At 46.2% G+C, this 21,870-nt stretch overlaps 2 protein-coding genes across 4 annotated transcripts in view; one reads left to right on the top strand and one right to left on the bottom strand.

Moving 5' to 3' along the window:
* Positions 1-458, bottom strand: part of FKBP4 (FKBP prolyl isomerase 4) — a 21,039-nt gene extending 20,581 nt beyond the window's left edge. Inside the window, exon 1 of the mRNA XM_085067430.1 lies at positions 332-458. The gene's annotated coding sequence lies outside the window, so the exon portion shown is untranslated. The remainder of the gene's footprint in view (positions 1-331) is intronic.
* The window catches only part of TCAF2 (TRPM8 channel associated factor 2), a 22,467-nt gene extending 597 nt beyond the window's left edge, over positions 1-21,870 (top strand). Inside the window, exons 1-9 of one of the 3 annotated variants that reach the window (XM_085067419.1) lie at positions 520-861; positions 7,743-7,863; positions 8,661-9,294; positions 11,787-12,754; positions 14,497-14,591; positions 15,580-15,793; positions 17,111-17,350; positions 19,160-19,497; positions 21,079-21,870. In XM_085067419.1, coding sequence (XP_084923545.1) covers positions 8,678-9,294; positions 11,787-12,754; positions 14,497-14,591; positions 15,580-15,793; positions 17,111-17,350; positions 19,160-19,497; positions 21,079-21,324 — 2,718 coding nt within the window. In that variant the 5' untranslated portion in view covers positions 520-861; positions 7,743-7,863; positions 8,661-8,677 and the 3' untranslated portion in view covers positions 21,325-21,870. Of the gene's footprint in view, positions 1-519; positions 862-7,742; positions 7,864-8,638; positions 9,295-11,786; positions 12,755-14,496; positions 14,592-15,579; positions 15,794-17,110; positions 17,351-19,159; positions 19,498-21,078 lie in introns of those variants that run through there. The other 2 variants (XM_085067411.1, XM_085067400.1) reach the window with 2 other exon arrangements.

The raw sequence follows: 21,870 nt of genomic DNA, 5'->3' as shown, positions 1-21,870 counted from the left end.
TACGCTTTACGGCTTGCCCATCTGTACCCATCCAGATAAAGTGGCAGCGTTCGGTGCGTCACCCTGCTGCTGTAGTATTTGGGGATGCATAAATAAAAATAGGTGCTCCCTCCGAAAATGAGGAATATTGGTGCAAATATGCAGGAATTAGCAGACTAGCCTAATTCTGGGCTGCTGAACATCTGTACATGCCTCACGGCTGGTATGGTACTTCCGGCCGTGTCATTTGCAAGATCCACAGATGTAAAATCAGACTAGAACCTTTTCCATCACCTTGGCCATAAATAACGAAAGCAAAAGCGTTGAGCGGGCTCAACCTTCCCCTGCTGACCTTTAGCACCCGCCCCCGGTCCCGCAGCTTTGCCCACTGCTCGCGTAGGGCGGCACCTTTCCCGGCTCTTCTTGAACTTTCCTTCCCACCGTCTCCCGGGGCTCTCCCGGTGGGTGCTGGGCGCGGGGCCGGCGCACCGCAGCTCCGCCCGCCGCTCCGTGCCGGGCTTGCGCAGCCGCGGCCGTGCGGAGCTCCCGCGGAGCGCCGGGCAAGGGCAGCGGTGCGGAGCCGCGCGGTGCTTGAGCGCCTGCTGCGCGCCCGTCCGCAGCGGGATGCTTGAGCCGTCGGTGACAAAAGCGGCGACAGAAGGTGAAAGGCAGGAAGCTCGCGGGGGGGGACGCGCCGTGTCCCGGAGCTGCCTTTCCAAGCCGCATTGCCGTGTCGCGGCAGCTACAGTGCAAATCCCTGGAGTGTAAGCTGGCTCCGGGAGGATACCGGTTGCATCTGACCTGAGCGTGCAGTCGGGAGCTGCTCTGTGCCAGCATAAAGCTGCGCCTGTGCCTGGTGCACACCGACTCCGGCAGCCTGAGGTGGGCTCTGCCGGTGCCAAAGGAAAGTAATAACAAAAGAGACTGAAATAACCTGTAGTTACTTCGGCAGCTGGCTGTAAACGGAAAAATCTACAGGTTTCCCCTGAGAGAGAACATGCTTTTCAACCCCAGGCAAAGGTACACTTTAGTTTACTTTCAAAGTGAGTCAGTAGGGAGAAGGCAGAGAAGGGAAGAATTGCGGTTTCTGTGTGTGTTTGGTCTAGAAGCTTCTAGCTGCTCTCGATTTGCAATTTAACATGGATGAGTTATTTGATTGCAGATTAGATCTGTAGGAGGTACAAAGCTGGTTGTGTGCATAGACTCTAGACCCTGATACACTGAGGAACATGAACAGAAGCATCAAAGCTGGTTCTGGTCCAGCAAGTCTAGCAGGTATTTTTGGGGGAGGCGCAGCAAACACACAGATAATTTTTCATCTAATGAGTCTCTATGGTGCTAAATTTAAAATCTCCAGTCAGCACTAGCACACAAGTTCTCTTATGCTCAATTCATCTGACATCCTTTTTTGTCTGAATTTTCTAATAATAAACCGACTGTATGTTCGCTTAAAATAAATCTTTGCAGGTCATTCTCTCTTATGTTTGGTGGTGAAGTTTCTTTTTGGGACTGGTACTTTTTCAGCCACGTGTTTTATACTTCATAATCCACTATTTAAAAATTGCTGTGTATTTGTAATTAGTGCCAAATTATTTACAACTGCCAAACATGCTAGAACCAAGTTTAATAAAGTGATAAGTAGTGGAAAGGAAAGGAGATCTTTCAATGGAGATCACTTACAGATGTTAGACATCTCGTATTTCCAGCCATCCCACTGTTTTCAACATTGTATTGCAAGCTCTTATGTAAGTAATTCAAACCAAGTACTGCAAGCTAGGTTCCTTACTAACTTTTGAAAGACTGCCTAGATACTGTGTGAGGGCCTCCCTGGAGGGCTGCATGTGCAGGGCTTTCTGGAAAAGGGGACAGAGACAGCAGCAAAAAGACAGTGGGTGTTTTGGGTGATGTCAGTGCTATAATGCTTTTGCTAGGGTATGGATGGAGGGAAGGCAGGTCGGGAGAGTCTCTTTTTTAAGCCTCTTTTAAAGCCTGCTTATAGTACCCCAGCACTGTACAGGAGCCTCATGTCAGGCCTGTTCTCAGAAGATATATTGTAGACACAAAGAAAAGATTTCAGAACTTGATGGGTATGCTTAGGTGAAGAGAAAATGGAAATTTTGGCAGTAGCTTTCAGGCAGAGTAAAAGACAAGTGAGATGATTGCCCAAGGCAGCAGAGAACAGTCTGAGCAGTAAAATGTCCTGAAAAAACAACAAATTGCAGCAAGTCTGGAACAGCCTACTAGGACATGAGGCCCATCTAAAGCTGGTCAGCAACATGCTAGATTTAGGAATAGGTTTATGTAAAGACTTGCTAAAGATAACAAGGTTTGGGCATAAAAAATAGAAGATGGCACAGGGCAACACAGCTGAAATGTAGCTTTATTAACAGGTCCTGCACAGGCAAGAGCAGGACTTGAGGTGGCCTAGAGCCCATCTAGAAGGAGAGACCTTTGGGGGGCTGTCAAAGGGTTGTCTTCCCACGTGTGCCATGGCTTGAGTCCCTGCACTGGGTGGGTTGACCAAAGCCCCACCACGACAGGCTGTGGCCTGCAAGTTCACATGCCCAGCTGGGTTGGTCATGCTGGCACGACAGACTCCCCAGAACTGGGAAAAGCAGTGAGGAATGCGTGTCTGTACAAGCTCAAAGATGACATTTCGAGATAACAGCACACAGAATAACCAAAAAAGGAGTGACCCTGACTATTCATTTATGATTGGAACAGGAACTGAAACCGAGCTCATCATGAGCACTGGGTTCACGCTTGATTGGCTTGAAAGGGCTGGGCACAGGGTGTAAGAAAGGAATAAAGGCAGAAGCCACACACTCTGTGTTGACTGAGACTGGCCACCAGCTGGCAGGTGGACTGCCAGCCAGCCATCAGCAGGACATCAGCTGCCAGGGAATACAAAATTCGACCCAGTGTGGCTTGAGTGTGGTGAAGGGTTTCCTGGAGAAACTAATACCAAAAAGGTAGCTCATACACCATGGGCAAGAGTGATAATTTCTGCACCCATGTTATTTGAAATAAGGCTTTAAAACATTGATTGATTGTAAATATCTATCCAGCTTCAGTAACAAAGAACTAAATACCCTAGTTTGGTTTTTTTTTTACTTGGCATACATTTATTTTGAGGGATTGTTTGCTCACTCTCAAAATCCAAAAGAAACCCTAGATGCTCATCTGTTGGTGTGTCACACTTACACTGAGCTGGAAAAAAATATGGCTTAAGAGATCAGGGATAGCTTTAATTATTTCTGCTTGCTGCATTATGAAAAATAACGGTGATAAGAAAGAAGCAATGCCAGTTTATGAATTGCACATTCTTTTGTTGCAATAAGCAGTGGCACAAACCTTCATCAGTCTAACCCTACACTCCTATTTTGTGTGAGATGTCAGTGATACACTATTAAGCTGCCCATCACCTGAGTTATACCCTGCCTGTTCTTCAGTCTCAGCTTCACTGAGTTGTCCTGCTATCCCTGCTTTCCCTCACTCCCCAACAGGATATAGCAAATCAAATCCTGTGCCATCCTTGTAGTTTGGGAGGAATAAAGTTGTTTTTCCATATTCATTACCACATCACTGTGGACTGCAGTAGATTGTATGTGTTGGCCCACATAGAAAGAGCCTCAGACCTCTTTTCTGCTCCTTTTCAAATAAAAGCAGTGATGTTACACTCATCCCCTGCTTTAAAACCGAGCAACATTTAAAGGGGAGTGATCTGAGCAGTTACAGCAGGCATGCAAATGAGACTCAACCCTTCCAGCACCAGACTGGAAAAGAGCTCTGTGTCTGCATTTCCCAGGGATTTCTGAGCTGCTCTGCTCCCTGTTCACCAACAGATGTCAACACTTTTCTACAACTACGGGCTGCAGGAGTTGCAATTAGGCAAGGTCTCATTTTTTTAAAAAATTGTTTTCTAGTAAGGTTATGATTTCTTCTGTGCTTCTGTACATTGATTTCTATTATTTGGTGATTTCATTTATGTGATATATGCTGTCCTTTTTAGATCACAGGTATGGATTTTCAAGAAGACCAAACAGCATTTGTTTGTATAGACATCTCTTAGGATTCAGGGTATCCCTGTCTTTACCAATCATAGCTCATTAGCTTACTTTCAACTCAGAGAAATTCAGTAAAATTAATTTTAATTAAGATGTTATTTACCTTTCCAAATGCCAAAATAATTTTAAAATACCTGGTCATGTTTCATCAGCTGCTTTCATTTTGTACCTTCCTTGCCTTGAAAGCAATTAAGATTACTGGACAAATGTATGTTTAGACATTCAGATTTTCTATTTCTTTGCATCCCATTAGCCAGTGAGTGTACCCTAATATATGCATGGTAACACCACCAGATAGGATGGTCAATTCATGTTGTTTTTTTCCTTGAGCCACACCAACAATTTACGAGGCTTGAAAATGGTAATGTTTTGTAATCTATTGCTGTGAAGTACCACATGAAAATAATGCAAATAACAGTGATTACACATGGCAATTGCCTGATTGATTCTGCTGCACTTTTACTTAAAAAACCTTTTTTTTAGTTTTTATCAATTTTCAGTCTGTTTCCTAATAAATCTTAGGACTGTCATTGTTAAGTAAATACCTACAGTAGCTTCCTTTGGCAATTACTTTCTTGATCTAATTTTAGAGTTCTCAGTAATTTGCAACCCAATCTACTTTGGCTCCATTTCCCTTAGACATATTTAACTTTGGGTTTTTTTACTTTTGTTATGCAACTTTGGAAAGGTTTTCTTAATGTATTTTTTTCTAATTTTGCCTTTCCCATGCAAGCTTTCTTGCTTGGCTTCCTCCCACTTCTCCGTCCCTTTTCTCTGGCTGTGTCAGAGGAAGTTCAGATAGGATGTTAGGACCATTCCAGTGTCTCACTACTGTCACCATAAAAAATTTCTTCCTTATAGCCAAATCTGTGAAATCCAAATCTACCCTCTTTCAGTTTCAAACCTTGTTGCTGTTGAACAGACATAATGAAAACAAGTATTTTTGTTTCTTCAGCAAATGCCAAACATCAGCATTCCTCTTCTTGCTCAATTTGTTGATAAAGATGGGAAGAAGCAAGAGTCCACCAGTGCTTTACTGCCAACAGACTTTGCAGCATTCTTGGTTCTTATTTACTGTGCAGACAGCTAGATTGCAAATCTAAAGGGAGGAAAGACTGGAAAACCCATGGGCCCACCCTAATGAGGTAGAACAGCCAAATCCCTAGAAATAGGGTGTCTGACTCACTTAGGCTGCCTGTGTTCTTAACAAGTGAGACACTTCGGTGCCTGTCTTGCCTCTTTTGTCCTGTAGCTCACAGATACTGCACAACCCCATAATTTTTACTCATGGAGGTCCTCACATGTTTTATGGGGACCTTAGAGACTCACCCGAAAGTGATTGACCACTTGACACACAAAATCTGTTCCCATACTCAGCTTTACAGCTCCCCCAGGTCATCTGTCTCACAGATATTCTTCCTGAGTGAACCAAGGGATATTCCTTCCTTTGTACCACATCTCTTTTGCCTCTGTGTGATGGCTTTTGGACTGCAGATGATGGAATCTTAAGTCTGCATTTAATGAAGCCCTATTACATTCCCATCACATTTTTGTCCCTTTTCCAGAGACAGAAGAAAGGCAAGGAGAGAATTAGTCATCAGGGTTTATAAATGTATACTTCAATACCTACTCTTGGTATTTGCAGCTCTGCAGAGAGTGGGAACTTCCTGGGACAGGAGGGAAGGCAAGGAATCGAGACACTGTCGCTGAAAATTTTTACTTCCACATTAAGAAGGAAGGCAAATAGGAGCCAAGATCTTCCTCTTTCTTCTGTGTGTGGTCAGGTCTAGTAGTTGTTTCCTCCTAACTACCGTGAAAGACATTAATCTCAGTCTTCTGCAGCTTCCTTCAATTCTTGTTAGACATGTATGTTCTCTGTCCCTGCTGAGTTTTCTCCCTTCTCTCTCAAGAAAGAGGAGATCATCTGTAGTTGTGTCTGCTCTGGGTCTAATGTGTGCTCTTCCTTCCTTCTCTCCAGTCTGAAATGCTTAATACAACTGAAATGGAGAAACTGTGATAATATAGGAATTGGGAATTCTTTCACATCGTCACAGTTGCTTTCAGTTAAGAGAGTTCAAATCCTTTCCAAGACAGCCACGCCTTGTTCTGGATGAATGCCAGCGTTCCTAGGTCGAGAGTGTAGGATGTTAGCTTTCAGATCCTGGGATAAGAAGAAAGGTGGGGGCTAAGAAGTTTACTGGGCTTACATCAAACCTCGTCCTGTGGGTTGTTCCCATGTAGAATAAGTGAGGGACAGTCCCAAGCATGAATACAGGCTGGGTGGAGAATTTCTTGAGAGCAGCCCTGCCAAGGAGGACTTGAGGGTGTTGGTTTGACACGAACTTCAACATGACCTGGCAATGTGCATTCACAGCCCAGAAAACCAGCTGTGCCCTGGGCTGCATCCAAAGCAGAGTGGCCAGCAGGGTGAGGGAGGGGATTCTGCCCCTCTGCTTTGTCCTCATGAGACCCCACCTGGAATGCTGCATCCAGCTCTGGGGTTCCTAGTACAAGGAAGACACAGACCTCTTGGAACAAGTCCAGAGGAGGCCACCAAGATGATCAGAGAGCTGGAGCACCTCTCCTATGGAGACAGGCTGAGGTAGCTTGGTTGTTCAGCCCGGAGAAGGCTCCAGGAACACCTTAGAATCCCTTCCCGTATTTAAAGGGGGCTACAAGAGAGCTGGAGAGGGACTTTTTATGAGGGCATGTAGTGACAGGACAAGGGGGAATGGCTTGAAAGAGGGCAGATTTAAATTAGATATTAGGAAGAAATTCTCTACTGAGGATGGTAAGACACTGGCACAGGTTGCCCAGAGAAGCTGTGGCTGCTCCATCCCTGGAAGTGCTCAAGGCCAGGTTGGATGGGGCTTTAAGCACTTGGTCTAGTGGAAGGTGTCCCTGCCCATGGCAAAAAGTTTGAAACTGTATGTTCTTTAAACACCCTTCCAACCCAAACCATTCAGAAGTTCCGTGATTCTATTGTTTAAAATGAGTTGCTGAAACTATCCACCTGCTTTTCCTCTCCCCTGCATCATGGTCAATGTGCCAGTGTAGGTACATTAGTGTTAAATTCACAGAAGCCACCGAAAAGACCTTTAGTATTTTCCAAGGCTGTGTAACTACTTTGCTGCATGAGTCGCAGTAAAATACCCTAAAGCACTTAGACCTAGTATTTGCCTTTACATGTAGGGCATCTTCAAACCCAGGGACACAAAGCTGGGATTCAGACTAAGCCAGAAATCAAGCACTAAGTCACTGGGCAGTGAAATTTTTGTCCTACATTAATCAGCAGCTTTGACTCATGAATCATATGCAAAACAACAGTGGAGTCCCACGATCATTTTGTTGAAAAACAGAGCTTCCAGGCATGTCCAGAGGATAAGCAATACTGTCATTTCGTGATCAGGTTGCTGTTTCTAAGCACCCTGGGGCTTGTGACAAATCCAGATCAAGGATGCAGCTTCTCCAGGACTTGCCATTTTCCTGTGTTAGCAAGGATTTGCTTTCAGGGTAGCCAAATATGAAGTGTGTGTGAAGCCTGGTGTAGGCACGGGATGCTTCCAGGGAAAGGTCCACACCCCTTCCCTTGCCGTAGGTATTGTGCTCAAAGTCACTCTTCTGAATCCGGAGTGACACAAAACTGGGTGGGACTGGATCACATTCTCATACAGCAAAGACTTCCTGTTTGCACAGCCACAGCTGCCCTAGCTCAGCAGAAGACAACTTCAGGGAAAAGCTGAGCCAAACTTTCAAACCAAAGGAGCCTTAACGGAGCACGTGTCACTCACAGACCTCAAAGGGCTTGGCAATCAAGGTCAGTACCACTCTTCTTGCTTCAGAGATTGCAAAATAGATGGAACAAAGCTATGGGAAAGGGAAATTAATTTCTTGAGATTGTGAAGCAGTTTGGATCAGGGAACTAGGGCATGAATCTCCTGTGCCCAGACCTACTCTCCCGGCTATTGTGTGCCTTAAACTGACAGTTATTCCAGGGAAGCTGATCATCTCCATCATTTTTGCTGACTCTCCTCCCCCTCACAACACCTCCTAATACTAAGCAGGGCCTTATAGTGCCTAAATGGAGGTAGAAAAATACAACTTTAGAATACCATGTTGTAACCACTGTGTGTAGCTCTGTCAGTTAGGAGCTAAAATGTGAACTGCATGTTTGAATTATCCTGTGCATTGTATTGATACAGACGTTTAACTTTCTGGCTGTTCCCGTGTAAATCACCTCCCCCATGCAGGCTCCTAGTAGACTTCCTGGAGCTTCTGGCACTCTCCCTCTTTAAATAAATTGTTAATGGGAAAGTGAATACCTTCATTTCCCTCTTTTCCTCCATGGAATTTGTTGAAACAGTCACTTTGTCTCCATAATTGTGATATACTTATCACTTCCATTTAAATGATAGTGTGATAACAAAACTAAACAAGCAAACAAACAAACAAAACAAAACAAAACAAATCCCTGAAAAAGCTGTGTCCACAAATCTGACTCCTCTTTGTTTGGAGTTCCTACTAGAAAACAAAAACAATTGCTCCATGGAGTTGTTACAGCTGTTCCTTATTGCTGAGCTTTACTGCGATGGATGTTGCTCTTTTCTCCACCAGACAGGAGTGTCCTGGCAATGAACCCCTCTGCCACCTATGAGCTGTTAGTGGATGGTGTCGGGCCATGGGACTTCACTGGAGGTTTTGTTCCCTGTGAGCTGCTCCTTGTTGGAGAGGATGCCTACCCGGTGCTCCTGAGCGCTAAGAAGCAGATCCTGATCGCTGTTTCACAGTATGGGAAGGGCCGGATGGTGGTTGTTGCCCATGAAGGAATCCTGAAGGACGCCAAGTTCTCCCAGTTCCTCAGAAATGCTGTGGCGTGGCTCAAGCCTTGCCCCGAGGCCCTGGTTGGGGTTCATCCCCGGTTGGATTCCCTGTCCCAGGTGCTGCTTGGGGCTGGCATGCAAGTGCAGGTGGGGGCAGAGCTCAGCCCAGCCCTGGGGGTGTTCTGTATGGATGCCTATGACAGCTCCCGGGCCAAAGGCATCGTGGACTTTGTCAAAGGGGGTGGAGGGCTGCTCGTTGGAGGCCAAGCCTGGTACTGGGCAAGTCAACATGGCAAGGAGAAGGTGCTGTTTGAATTCCCTGGGAACCAGGTGACCAGCGTGGCTGGCGTGTACTTCACAGGAAATGCAGTGGAAAAAGGTGTCTTCAAAGTCGCCAAGAAGATTCCCAAGATCCCATTAGTTGTCCAGTGAGTATCTGAATTGCCCTCACGTTAAACCACTGATCAGGGTATGCAGGTGAGTTGTTTGTAGAAGGTTTGGGAGGTGAGAGGTGAGGATGGTGGTGAATGCTGGTTCTTTAATGGTCAGGATGGGAGGCAACAGCTGCCTTCCAGTTGAAAGGGGGACCTTCTCCCTCTTTGCAATTGGAAGGAATGCTGTCTGCAGCTGCTTCCAGGGCAGCAGTGTCAGGCCCAGGGAATGCAGTTGAGGGGAAGGAAATGAGGAGAGCCATCTTTTAGAGCAGCCTGCCTGATCAAGCATGCCTGAGTGAAACACAGCAAAACACGGACAGGAGGAACTCCTCTTCCTCTCCCCACACATCTCTACATTCAGGGCAATTTTCCCACAGCTGAACACCAGCTCAGAGATGAAGCAGCAGGCCAGCCCTCTGGGCCAGGCTCTGGCTGACAGCTGCTAAACCTGTTTAGCCTGTTTCTTGCAGGAATTTGCTTCTGCAGGTAAGACCCTGGAGCTCGACAGAGCTGACTTGGTGTCTCCTGCCTTCTCAGCTTCTGACACAGACTGGGCAGGAAATCTCAGTGCTCCTGGTTTGTTTGGGATTCCAGTTTGGCCCTTTGGGTCCAGGATTATCAGGTGTAAAACTTGAGGCTGTTATGACTCACATTGCACAGCTGACCAGGCATTGGAGTCCTGGATGTTGCACTGCCATCTTCCACCCCTTGCCAGTGGCTTTTCCAGGCTCTTTCTCCTGCCACTTTCTGCTGAGTTACACAAGGCACAGCAGGTTCTCCCAGGAGCATTAGTAATGCTGCACTTCCTCTGTGTGGCACCTTCATTTCACTGTAGTGAAAGCTACAACAATTACAGTATAATTCCCTACAAGTCTTTCCTTCACAGCCTTTTCCTTGTGTATATGGAATACTGAATTTCTAATATTTTCAAACAATTAATGGAATTTGATCTTTTTTGTTGTTTACTAGTAAAGGTAGTAGAGAGCTCTGCTGTTGCATCCAGTGAAACTCTTAGGGCACAGCTCACAAATTAAGTTGCTTAATTAAAATTTGCTGATTGCTTCTTGTTACCACCTGCACTGCACAGGCATGTTCCCACTGCTTCGTGCACAGGGCACAGAAGAGGAAGAGGGGTGGGGAATTCATCAGAAAAAAATTGCATCGCAGTTAACAAGAATTCAAATGGCACAGTTAACAAGAATTCAACTAAGGGTGAATTACACTTTGTTCAGGTGTCTTTTGTGGGGATTTTGGTTGAATACAGAGCCACAGAGAAATTTAAATGTCTAATTTCTGTGTAACACAACAGCTGTGTATGTCTGAGCCTTCCTGCCCGCTTTGTGTGCAGATAATCAGACTCCTGTCTGAGGCAGGGGCTGTGCCATATGCCTGGGCACATGCTCTGTGTGACAAAGGGCCTCAGTAAAGTAATAACCAAAGAAGAGCTGCAGATTAAATTCCTCTCCTGTGGGCATGAAGAAGGGCAGCATCATTTATTCTCACTGAGTTGGCTGCAATGGCCACGTAACAACAGATAGTTCACAGGTGTTGGGGGGAAACTGTTTGGAAGAACCAGGGGAAAGTGTACACAGAGCAAATGAGAGTAATTCAGCATGTCTTTCTCCACAGTGACATATAGGAGTTATATGGAAATAGCAGAGATAAGAGAGCTTGCACAGCCTAATCTCTTTTTATTGTGGAGACCAACAATGTGAGGTAATGTGAGGTGTATGTGTTAAGGCTCTAATCCAACTTCTAGTCACTCACTATTTGTCTAGCTGTGTGTCTGCCTGTCCATGTAGCCCATCTGTCCCAGCACTCCTTTCTTCAGTTCTCAGCAGTGGCAGAGCCTGGGAAAAAGCACAGAGAAATCTTTTGGGCTTGCCTAGTTGATAAAGGCTACGGTGGGGCAAATGGAGAAAGTTTCTCTTAAAGGAGATAAGCCAGTTTCCACAATATGTACAGTTTAAACCTGCAGTTTAAAAATTTTGAAGGGTCTGATTTTTGAGTTTCTGCAATGTATTTAGATGTTCAAGTGGCTCTTCAAAGTCAGAGATCTAGAAACTTCCTTTTGACCTACTTTCTTTTTCTAAATGAGTGCTGATATTCCTACAGATTTCCTTGGCTGTGAAAACAGGCTTTAAAAGGAGAAAAATGAGATATTGATGGATTTTATTTTTTTTTAATTAAAGAAGTGACAGCATGATGTGCTGGGGTACAGGAGAAAGAGGAAGCAGGGATGGCCAGAGAGATTAGCTCAGTTGGTCAGAGCATGGTGCTAACAATGCCAAGGATGTGAGTTTGATGCCCCTATGAAAGCCATTCACTTAAGAGTTGGACTCGATGATCCCTGTGGGTCCCTTCCAACTCAGCATATTCTGTGAGATCAAGAACTCCTTAAGTTACGTGTGTCCAGCTGTGACACGAGTCATTTTGTGCCAATGATTGCGGGCTGGGGGCTAACCTGCACCTCTCTTGTTCTGCAGGCACCACGCCAACCTGCGGCTCGATGCCGAGTTTCTCCTGCGCGGTGTGCCGGAGCTGGATTTGGTGACGGGGGGCACACCCTCCAGCTTGCTGGTGCACGGAGCTCTGTCCTTCCCGCTGTGCCTGGACAGCTCCCTGCGCTGCCTCCTGGCTGCCGCTCGCTACGGCCGCGGCCGCGTGGTGGTGGCGACCCACGAGAGCCACCTGTGCTCCCCGAAGCTGGCCACATTCCTGCTCAATGCTGTCTCCTGGCTGGATGCCGGCAGGAAGGGGCTGGTGGCGGTGGATCCCAAGCTGAATAAGCTGTGCAGCCTCCTGTCGCAGGCGGAGGTGAAGTCGCAGGTGTCGCAGCTGACAGGAGGCATTAGTGTGTACTGCTGCGCTTCTTACAGCGACAGGGATGCCGAGAGGATCCACGCTTTCGTGGCCGAGGGAGGCGGCCTGCTGGTGGGAGGCCAGGCCTGGTACTGGGCTTCCCAGCACTGTGGCATAGCCGCTGTGGCCAAATATCCTGGCAACAGGATCCTGAACCGCCTGGGGCTGAGCATCCTGGGGCAGAGCTGCCCGGCGGCCAAGTACGCGCCCGTGGAGCCGGGAGAGCACTACCACTTCCGCAGGGCTCTGCTGCTCTTCACGCAGCTGCAGGAGCGTGGGGAGCCCACGGAGCCCCTGAAGGGCTGGCTGCACCGGCTGGCGCAGGACTGCTCCGCCTTCCTGCACATCCCAGCCCAGGACTGCCCCGCGTACGCCTCGCTGCACCGCATCCTCATCAAAGTGCTCCGGAGGAGTGGCATCCCGCAGGTCAGCAGGCACTGTCCCGTCAAGAGCAACTCCAAGGAGGCAGCGCTGCTCTGCATGGCCACCGAGCTGTCCCTCACCATGACAGATGGCGCGGTCCTGGTGCAGAAACCGGCTGCCGGGGTCTGTGCCCTCCCTGTCACTGTGGAAATTGATGGCACAAACCCAGGTGAGGAGTGTGTCCCTCTTCCTCTCAGGGCATCCTGTTGCTGGGATCAGTGGGGTGCCTGGCCTCGGTGTGCCTGTGTCTGTGTGTGTCTGAACATGGGCGTAGATGTGCAATTTCACCACGGGCTTGAGAGGAGGCTGACCTCAGTGCAGTGGCAGACAGGCTCCTTTTGTGGCCAGCCCTGATCTCAGCACCCTGAAACACCCCATGAAAGTCCTGCATCCTCCCTGTTGATGCATGGGCACTGGCAGGAGGAGAGCCCCTAACAAGTGGTACCACAGGGCACTTGCACAGCACAATGGCTTTGGCAAGAAAGCTTCTTTGAGAAACCCTGGACTCTACATTGCAGGTTACATTGCCATAGTTGTGCTGATACAGCCATTTATGGAGCCATCCTACAAAGAAGTGGGAGTCTGAAGCAAAAGATTTATATTTTTATGTAGGTAATTTCAGCCTGAGTTGTAGCACAGTCCCACATCTTGCTGTATCAGCACAATGGAAGGAAGATCTGATTTTGGGGGTGAAACCAAGAGGCTGGAAGTATGATGGGAACTTCTTGGGCTGACTACACCACTGAGACCACGGTATTGAGTAATTATACCATGAATGATTTGTCAAAGCTTAGGCCTTGTATCTGTACCAGCTTGCTGAGATTCCTGCTCACAACTGATATGTTCAAACTCTGGGTTAAATTCCACTGGTAAGCTTTATCCCCTAGACAGATTTTTTTGGTATTAGAACATGATTTAGAGGAGTTGTTTCGAAATTGTCCTAATGAGATAAAGGAGGCCATTCTGGAATGGCAATGTCTGAGTACAGTGGCTGTGAAGAGAGAAAAGTTCTGGAATAACTGCTCACTGGTTTTAGCACTAATGCGTCAGGACAAAAGCAGAAAATACTCAGAATTTGTGTCATTTCACATAAACAAAAAAGAAAGAAAAACTAGGAAACCCTGAGCACCATTTCAAAACTGCTTTTTGTGCAAATTCAGCAAAACTGAGATGAACTGGTGAAACATTGTGATATAGTCTAATTTACATTTTTCCTTGGGTTAGGTTTTTCTTGATGGTTTTGCACTGTAAATTGCGAAAGTTTAAAGAGATTTATGCTGAGGAGACTTGCATTTCCTTGGGAACACTGTCTAGAAACATGCTGATTTGTAGTGGTATGGTGAGATACCCTTCTTACAGCTGTACTCAGCATAGAATGGTCTTTTGAGTCTTTCTCATCACTTCAATCAGCTAGAAATGAAAATTCTTTTGGGCTGCAGTTTGTGCTGGACCAGTCACTAAGGAAAAATGTGATGCCACTGTCAGTCTGTTATTTGGGAAATGTTTCATGACCATTACAACTTCAGCCATGTGTAATATCACCATAGTTGGCACCTCTTATGAGGGCTTTGGGATAAGAGGCTCTGAGTGTAGGAGGTGTTGGGGTTTCAGCATCCTTTTTTTTTTTTCATTCTTTTTAGAAGGTATTAGTAAGCACATTTAAGCTTGACATTTCCAGAAGTTTAAATCTGGGTGGGCTTGCTTGCTAATGGTGTGATGGTTTTGTTAATTTCTTTGAAACTGTATTTGTGACCGGTTGGGTAAATGCGAGATACTTCTGTGAGTGTAGAGCAAGGGAAAAGGAAAGAATGGAAGAATATTCTTCTGTTGCAACTTGAAATCTCCAGGATCTGTAATGGTCAGGACAAAGAAGTGCTTGACTGTTTAGAGCTGTGTTCTCTTACCTTTTAGGAAAGACAGCCTGGAGGAGCACAGGGCTCTACCTCCCCGAAGGGCACACAGCACTTATAACATGCCCTTGCCTGGTGGTCGGTGCTGGTCTGAAGGTGAGCTCTCTCTGCTTGGAGTGGGTTTACACCTCTGTATTTGTCGGGTGAGCGCTCAAAAATAGCACGGAGAAGGGTTTTCTCCTTAATGGCTTTTGCTACCTTTCCCGTCCTTTCCTACTGCTGCCATCCTGTGGCACTTTAAATGCTTTGTCATAATTTTTTCACCTTGTGTCCTCACTCTGTTCTTTTGCATTCCTCCTATTCTGTGCTGGTGGGATAATTGAGTGTGGCTGCCTGAGGGCAGTTGTGTTTGCTCTGTTATTGTGCAAAGAGAACTGATCAAGATGATTTTGAGACCCAAGATAAATACTTGGGCCCTTCTGTGAACCAGACTTGATTCCACCTCTCCAGATCTCTCATAAATTCCTTTGACAGTGATGTCACTACTGCTCACGTAGATGTATCCAGATCAGATAAGCACTGTTACTTGGAATCCTATTCTCTGCAAAATACAACAGAGGCAAATGCTTACCTGCTTGGATATTTTTTGCAGTGACTTACCTGCCGCTGAAATGCAAAGTTACCTCAGGTGCTTCTGTCTGATCCTGCAGCCACACACTGTCTGTTTTACTGTAAGAGCTCCAAGGAAGAGGCACAATTAAAAGAGGCCAGTCGTGATCACATCTCTCCAAATCGTGTTACAGGAAGTGACTCCCATGCTAGTGAAGGGTGGAGAAGAGATCAATGCAAGTGCAGTGCAGTGGAAGAAACCACTGGTGAAGGATGTATTTGAGCGAGAAATAATGGGAATATAGCTGTAAGACTGTCTGAGCGTTAACTTTACCTTTTTTTTTTTTTTTCTTTACTGTATTTACTGCTTCTGGTCACCACAGGCTGAAAACTTGAACTAGGCTGGAGTCAGAAGGCTGCTTCTGTGCGCAGGCTCTGCATGGACAGTGTTGCAGCAGACAGCTCAGGGCCCTGAGGTCTGCCAGGCCATCCTGGCACACCTTTGCCCAGCTGTTCCTGCATTTCTGCTCGGCAGGTGCAGGTTGGGTGTCACTCAGATGACCTCTCTCAAGCCAAGGAGCTGAAACGGGCGCCAGTGGTAATACGCACCTGTGATGTTGCCTGCCAGAAACAATCCGTCTCGTGCCTCTGGGGTGGCCTCATTTACATCATAGTACCAGCAAAGAGTGTCCTGGGGAAGGTGCCCATCACGGTGGAAGGGGCAGTCAGAGCTCCTTTCTTCAAGCTTGGTAGGTTTGTTTACCTTGGTGCTTTCTGCCTTAAGCTGCTCACAGATACTGCTGTCCCAGTGGCTGAAAGTAAAGGTGTTCCTGTGCTTAAGAAGGTCTTAGAAATGCTTGGATTTAGGAATAAACAGATTTATTTTCCTTACTGTGTTGTCCTCTGGGATTCTCATTTTTCTGCTCATTTTTCAAAAGGGTAGAAGGGAGGTCCCCAGGAACTACTGATCCATCATCCTCAGCTCTGTGCCTGGGAAGATCATGGAACAAATCCTCCCAGATTTGCTAAGGCGCTTGGAGGACAGGGAGGTGATTTGGGACAGCCAGCATGGCTTCACCAAGGGCAAATCTGAGAAAGATGGGGACAAACCCTTCAGCAGGACCTGTTGTGATAGGACAAGGGGCAGTGCTTTTAAACTGAAAGAGGATCAATTCAGACTAGGTATAAGGAAGAAGTTTTATACAATGAGGGTGGTGGAACACTGAAAAATTTGCCCCAAGAGGTAATGGATGCTTCATCCCTGGAAACATTCAAGGTCAGATTGGGCAAGGCTCTGAGCAACCTGATCTAGTTGAAGATGTCCCTGCTCTTATCAAGGCAGGTGGACCCAGATGGCCTTTAAGATCCCTTCTATCCAAATTATTCTATTAATCTCTGCTTCTGGCTAAGTCACTTAGTCACTCTGAGCCTGCTATGTGTCTGGAAGTAGGTGAAAGAGCTTTCACAAAAAGGGCAGGGTTTGTCCACACCAACATTTTTTGGAATTGTCATTTCTGATGGAAACGGTTGTGTTAGGGAGAGGAAAACCGATCTCTGCCACAGCAAAGCATGCTTTGTGCTCTGCCTGCTTTACTGTGCCCCCATATGGCCATCTCTAGTCCCTGCAAGATATCTCTGCTGAATTTCCCGTGTTTCCAGTAGTTTCTCTTCTCCTGGCTGTGACTTCTTCTTGCTCTCTGTCAAACTGAACAGAACCAGGGTTGTTACGTGAAACAGCAAATCTCTTCTGGAGAAGAAGAAATGAGACACTGGAGAAACATAATGCTTCTCGTTCTCTGATGGAAAACAGGGATCTGTTCTCACTATGCTGCTCTGTTACATGCCAGTCCTTTCCTGTTTCCTTCCTATTAAAGAGCCTGAGGAGACTTCCCAAGAACAGTTTGAGGACTGGCTATTTACCAGCCACCACCCTCGGCCATGCAATTACCAGATACTGGTTTCCAAGAAATTTTCATGACTGTGGTTTCTTTCTCCAAGCTTGACCTCTGTGAGTGTGCTCAGAAGTCAGAGCTGTGCTTGACTTATTTTCTGTGTCGTTGCTGTAGGGGAGACCTGTGAAAGGCAGTGGGAGGCCTGTATCCGGCACTACCCTGCTCCCTGGGCAGAGCTGGCTGTGGAGAATCTCATCCTGACGGTGCCATCTGACAGCATCCGCCACATGGAGGACCCACGGCCGCTGCTGACCCTGTGGAATGACATCATGGTGGCCATAAGCAAGCTGGCAGCTGTACCAGCAAAATTCCCCAGGCCAGAGAGGATTGTAACAGATGTCCAGATCTCATGTGGTAGGTTCATTGCCATATGGCCTTCTCCAGGGCTAAGAGGCAAGTGGCCTCTAACAGCAGTGCCTGTTCCTTCAAGGTTATCTTGCTAAAACCAGACTGGGAACATATGTGAGGAGTTAAATGGCTGTGACCCTTGCATAATTGTGAGCTACTCCATCAGGGTGGAAACGTGGTAAGGCAGGGCTTGAAAAACATACTGACCTTTCCAGATGCCTCTCTGCTCCCAAAACTGGTGTTGTCTCCTCAGCTGTTCTCCTGCTGGGGTGTGTTAAGATGCAGAGCTGCTGACTGCAGTGGCTTTAGCTCACATGGAGTTACTCATTCTCCCTCCTGAACGCACTGCAGAGCTGGTACAGCTGGGAAGCTCTGTGACCTGATTTCTATTTTTTCTCTGGCTCAGACACAGGACTGTTCTCATGTGTTCAGTGACAACTTTATGCCTCTGTGTGCCTCCTTGCTGGAGGTGGGCTCCATGAAGGTTATTGCGGGCAAAGCTTAGCCTGAAAAGATGTGTGCCTGAGATGATGGCAATGTAGGTCCAGCATTGCTGTCAAAGCCCAGGAGTGTGTATTTTTGCAGCTGATGTTCCCCCACTCCAGCTTTTCCAGTTATGAAGTGAGTGCCTTTGATCTAGAATCAAATTATATGGTAAACATGGAACTTTGCCATAAAAATTTTCTCAGTTGTTTTTCAAAATAAACTGGTTAAATTCATCATCCCACAATGAGACAAGGGCTTGGCATGAACACTGATGTCCTAAACTTTTGCTAAGCTACAATGGAAAGAATTTGTGGCACATCATGGGAGTGTTAAGTGAGCAAATGCCAGTTAAAAATATCACACTCTACAGACATAAAATTTCTTCTGGCTTGGGTGGACTAAGTGGTTTCACTCACATTTCTAGATCTGAACTTTTTGGGTGCTAGTAATTGCTAATTGCATATATCCCTCTTATTAAAAAAGAGGAAGTTCAGATTCTGAACTAGCCCTGCACCTGCAGAAACCAGCTCCAGGCCATTCATGTTCATGTTACCTAGTTCCTGCAGGAGGGGGATTGCCATTCATGTTTGTTCTCAAGGCTCTCTCTGTGGTGAGTGCAAAGGGCTGCTCATCCCCTGCTGCAACAGGTGTTTGAATTTGGGGGCATGGCTCTTGGATGAAGTTTTGGGAATCTTCAAGAAGGACCAGTTAGGGAGGAAGACACCAAAGAGACATAATAAAATCCCTTGCAATGCAAGTTTCTTGTCTAGCAACCTGCTGGGAAGTTATTTATGGAATAGCTATCCTGCAAGGTTAAGAACAGGCTTAAGTATGGCAGGCTGAGGCATGACAAACTATGTTTTCTATGTGTCTCATCCACACCACTGACCACTGGAGTGCAGGCCTGCAGTATCCACACTCTGTAGGAGCACTCAGGGAGTGCCATGGTGCTGAATCCATTATTGCATAGTCGTTTTGGTATCAACTGTTCTCAGCATGTGAGAGTTCAGGTGTGTTCTGGGCAAAGGTCAGGCTGTTCCACTCATCCTAAAATCCCAACCTCAGTCCAACCATGGTGTATGTTTATGTATAAAAAGGGGAAGTAGTTCAGTCCTATGTTTACTTGTTTGACTCTTGTTAGGGTGAAACTTGATGTATTTCCTTATGTTACATGGGGAAAGGTTGGTCATTGAAGGTAATAAAAAAGTGGTTTTTGTGAGATGGAGGAAAGGCACTGGAGAAATGAAAAAACATAAAATAATCATTTATGTCTAAGAAGCACTGAGGTGAGCACTTAATGACATATGTTATTACCTGTCTCTCCTGCAGGCTGGATGCATGCTGGCTACCCCATCATGGGCCACCTGGATTCAGTGAAGGAGATGTTAGACGTGAAGCATATGAAAACTACTGGCCTTTGGGGTCCTATCCATGAGCTGGGACACAATCAACAGCAGCAGGCTTGGGAGTTTCCCCCTCACACCACAGAGGCCACATGCAACCTCTGGTCTGTCTATGTTCATGAGGAGGTGCTGGGCATTCCCAGGCATCAGGCCCATCAGGCACTCAGGCCACAGTGTCGGAAGGAAAGGATAAAAGAGTATCTGAAGAAAGGTGCTCAGCTAAAGGACTGGAGCATGTGGACTGCTCTGGAGACATACCTGCAGGTAACAGGGACAAGTGTGTGTGTTCTTAGTGTGGTCAATGAAGCCCGTGTCAGAGGGATGTCTGCAGCCTGGTGAGTGTAGCTGTGAAGATTTTTAAGTGTTTGATTACTGTCAGAGTTCATTTTGGGTCCAGAAAGCACTTGAGAGGTGAACAGTCTGGTGTCTCCTGAAAACCTTTCCTTTGCTTGGACAGGAAGTCCTTGCCAGACTTGGGCAGGAAGTCCTTCCCAGACTTGGGCTTAGGCACTCGGGGAGATAGCTTAGTGCAATTAATCTTTCTCTCTGGAAGAGAAACAGGAACTGCTGCTTGTTATACAATGTGGGAAAAGGAGGATCAAACTTGGGCACAGCTCTTTAATCCACAGCAGATTTCCTGTGGGACATGGGGCTAGTTGTCAAAAAAGCCTTGGCACTGTAAAGTGTCTAGAAGAGCCAGGCTTTGAACAGTCTCCTGGTGAGTTACATGGCCAGGCTCCTTTATAAAAAACATACAAAGATGAGGGTGTTCATATCATGCAGTGCACTGAGTGGAGCCAGCATAGTGCATCCAGTGGCAAGAGGATGGGCTCAGCTTATCCTCCTGCACATGAAACTGGATCCCTCACTGTGCTCGAGACTCTAAAACATGAACCTGTCCTAGATTAAAGAGCATTCTCTCAGGAAGCGTGCAATAGAGATTTCCCCCCTTCCCTTAATCCTCCTAGAAACTATTTGCCTAATGGAGAGAGCACTCAACCTGATTTTAACTGAGAAAAAGCAGATGTCCATTATGATGGCTTAAGCTACTGACTGTTGTGAAGTGCGTATTTCTCAGCCCCCTTGTCTGGGAGCTCTCACACTTTATATGAGCAAAAAGATACTTACTGGAGGAGTACTCATCCTGATTTTTCTACATCCCAGAGAAGCACCTGAATTGTCAAGCTGAAGCATCAACCTCTGGAGTTTTTTTGATGCAACGAAGATCAAAATACTTATACAGAGTGAAACAATTTTAAGAGGAGAAATTTTCCTCCAATAACTTACCAGTCTGGCCACTGCCTCACTGCCACACCCATAGTTGTAGGTTGGGGTCTCCCATCTCCATTCCTGTTACTAACAGGACTGCTGGAATAAATGTGACATGAAAGAATAGTTAAAATTCCACAACAGCAGTTTTTCTGTATGAATCTCCTTTGTTCTTATTCTTAGCCAAAGCATGCCCTGTTCATAATCTCTCCTTCCTGTTTTCTCCATACTCCTTATTCTCCTGTGCTCCTTCCTTCTAGGTATTCCAGCAGTGTCCTCTCTGATGCTTTTTCCAGTTGCCAGAGCAGCAGCTTGTATAGTATGTTGCTGACACTTCTGGCTACTCCGAATGTATCTGTTTGTTTTGGGAGGTCAGTGTAATGGGGACGTGTTTTTCTATGCTTTAGTGCTGTTAGTTATGCTCTGAAGCCTGAAAGGTGGATGCTTTCACCTAAATTTACATTCATTCTAAAAGGTGCTGCAGAGACTTGTGGAATTTTCTAATGTGTGTAACACAGCAATAATACCAGTGAAATGATAACTCCATTGTTTTTACACTGTATTCTTTTCCATCAGTTGCAGGAAGGGTTTGGCTGGGACCCCTTCACCCACCTCTTCTCTGACTACCAGAAAATGTCCTCCATCCCAAAAGACAAGGCATCTAAGATGAACTTGTGGGCAAAGAAATTTTCTCAGCAGGTGAATAAGAATTTGGCTCCATTCTTTACAGCCTGGGGATGGCCTATCAAGAAAGAGCTGTCTGTGGAACTGTCCTCTCTACCCAGCTGGGAACAGGACCCAATGAAATCCTATAGACCATAATGGAAAGCTACCTAAATCTTGGTTCTCATACTAGTTATGGCCTATCTTTTTCTCCTTGGATGCTACATGGTAGCTCACTATGTGCTTAGATTTATGCTGGATTCTTCAGCTGCTTGCTGCCAGTGGAGACCAACCCCAACAGAAATTCAACAGGAATTAGCACAATAGCAACCACCTAAGCTATCTTCTGAGAGGTTAAATAATCAGTGAGCTTTGTTCTGGGTTCTTCACATCAGGAAGAATGTGATTCTCCGTCGATTTAGTTCCTACAGAACCTTTCTCTGATGAAATGGAAGTTTTCAGGATGGAGCAGTCACTGGACCAGTCACAAGGACAATGTTACTCCCAGCTCTTTCATAACTGCTCAGCTGTTATGGCGTCTGGCATATTAATGCTTAGCCAAAGAGCTCACTAGTCCCAGCATATTCCTTATGTATCAGTAATAAAAAAAAATCACTGTAGACTTGCAGATTTTGTATGTGGTCCTTTTTTTATGTCTCCATGCCCGGTAAAGAAAAGGTCTAAATAAAAATTACCTAAATAGAA

Source organism: Lichenostomus cassidix, chromosome 1, assembly GCF_008360975.1.
Source record: "Lichenostomus cassidix isolate B80296 chromosome 1, HeHo_3.0, whole genome shotgun sequence".
NCBI lineage: Eukaryota > Metazoa > Chordata > Aves > Passeriformes > Meliphagidae > Lichenostomus > Lichenostomus cassidix.
The sequence above is the reverse complement of the archived record's forward strand: the minus strand, read 5'-3'. Positions and strand labels throughout refer to the sequence as shown.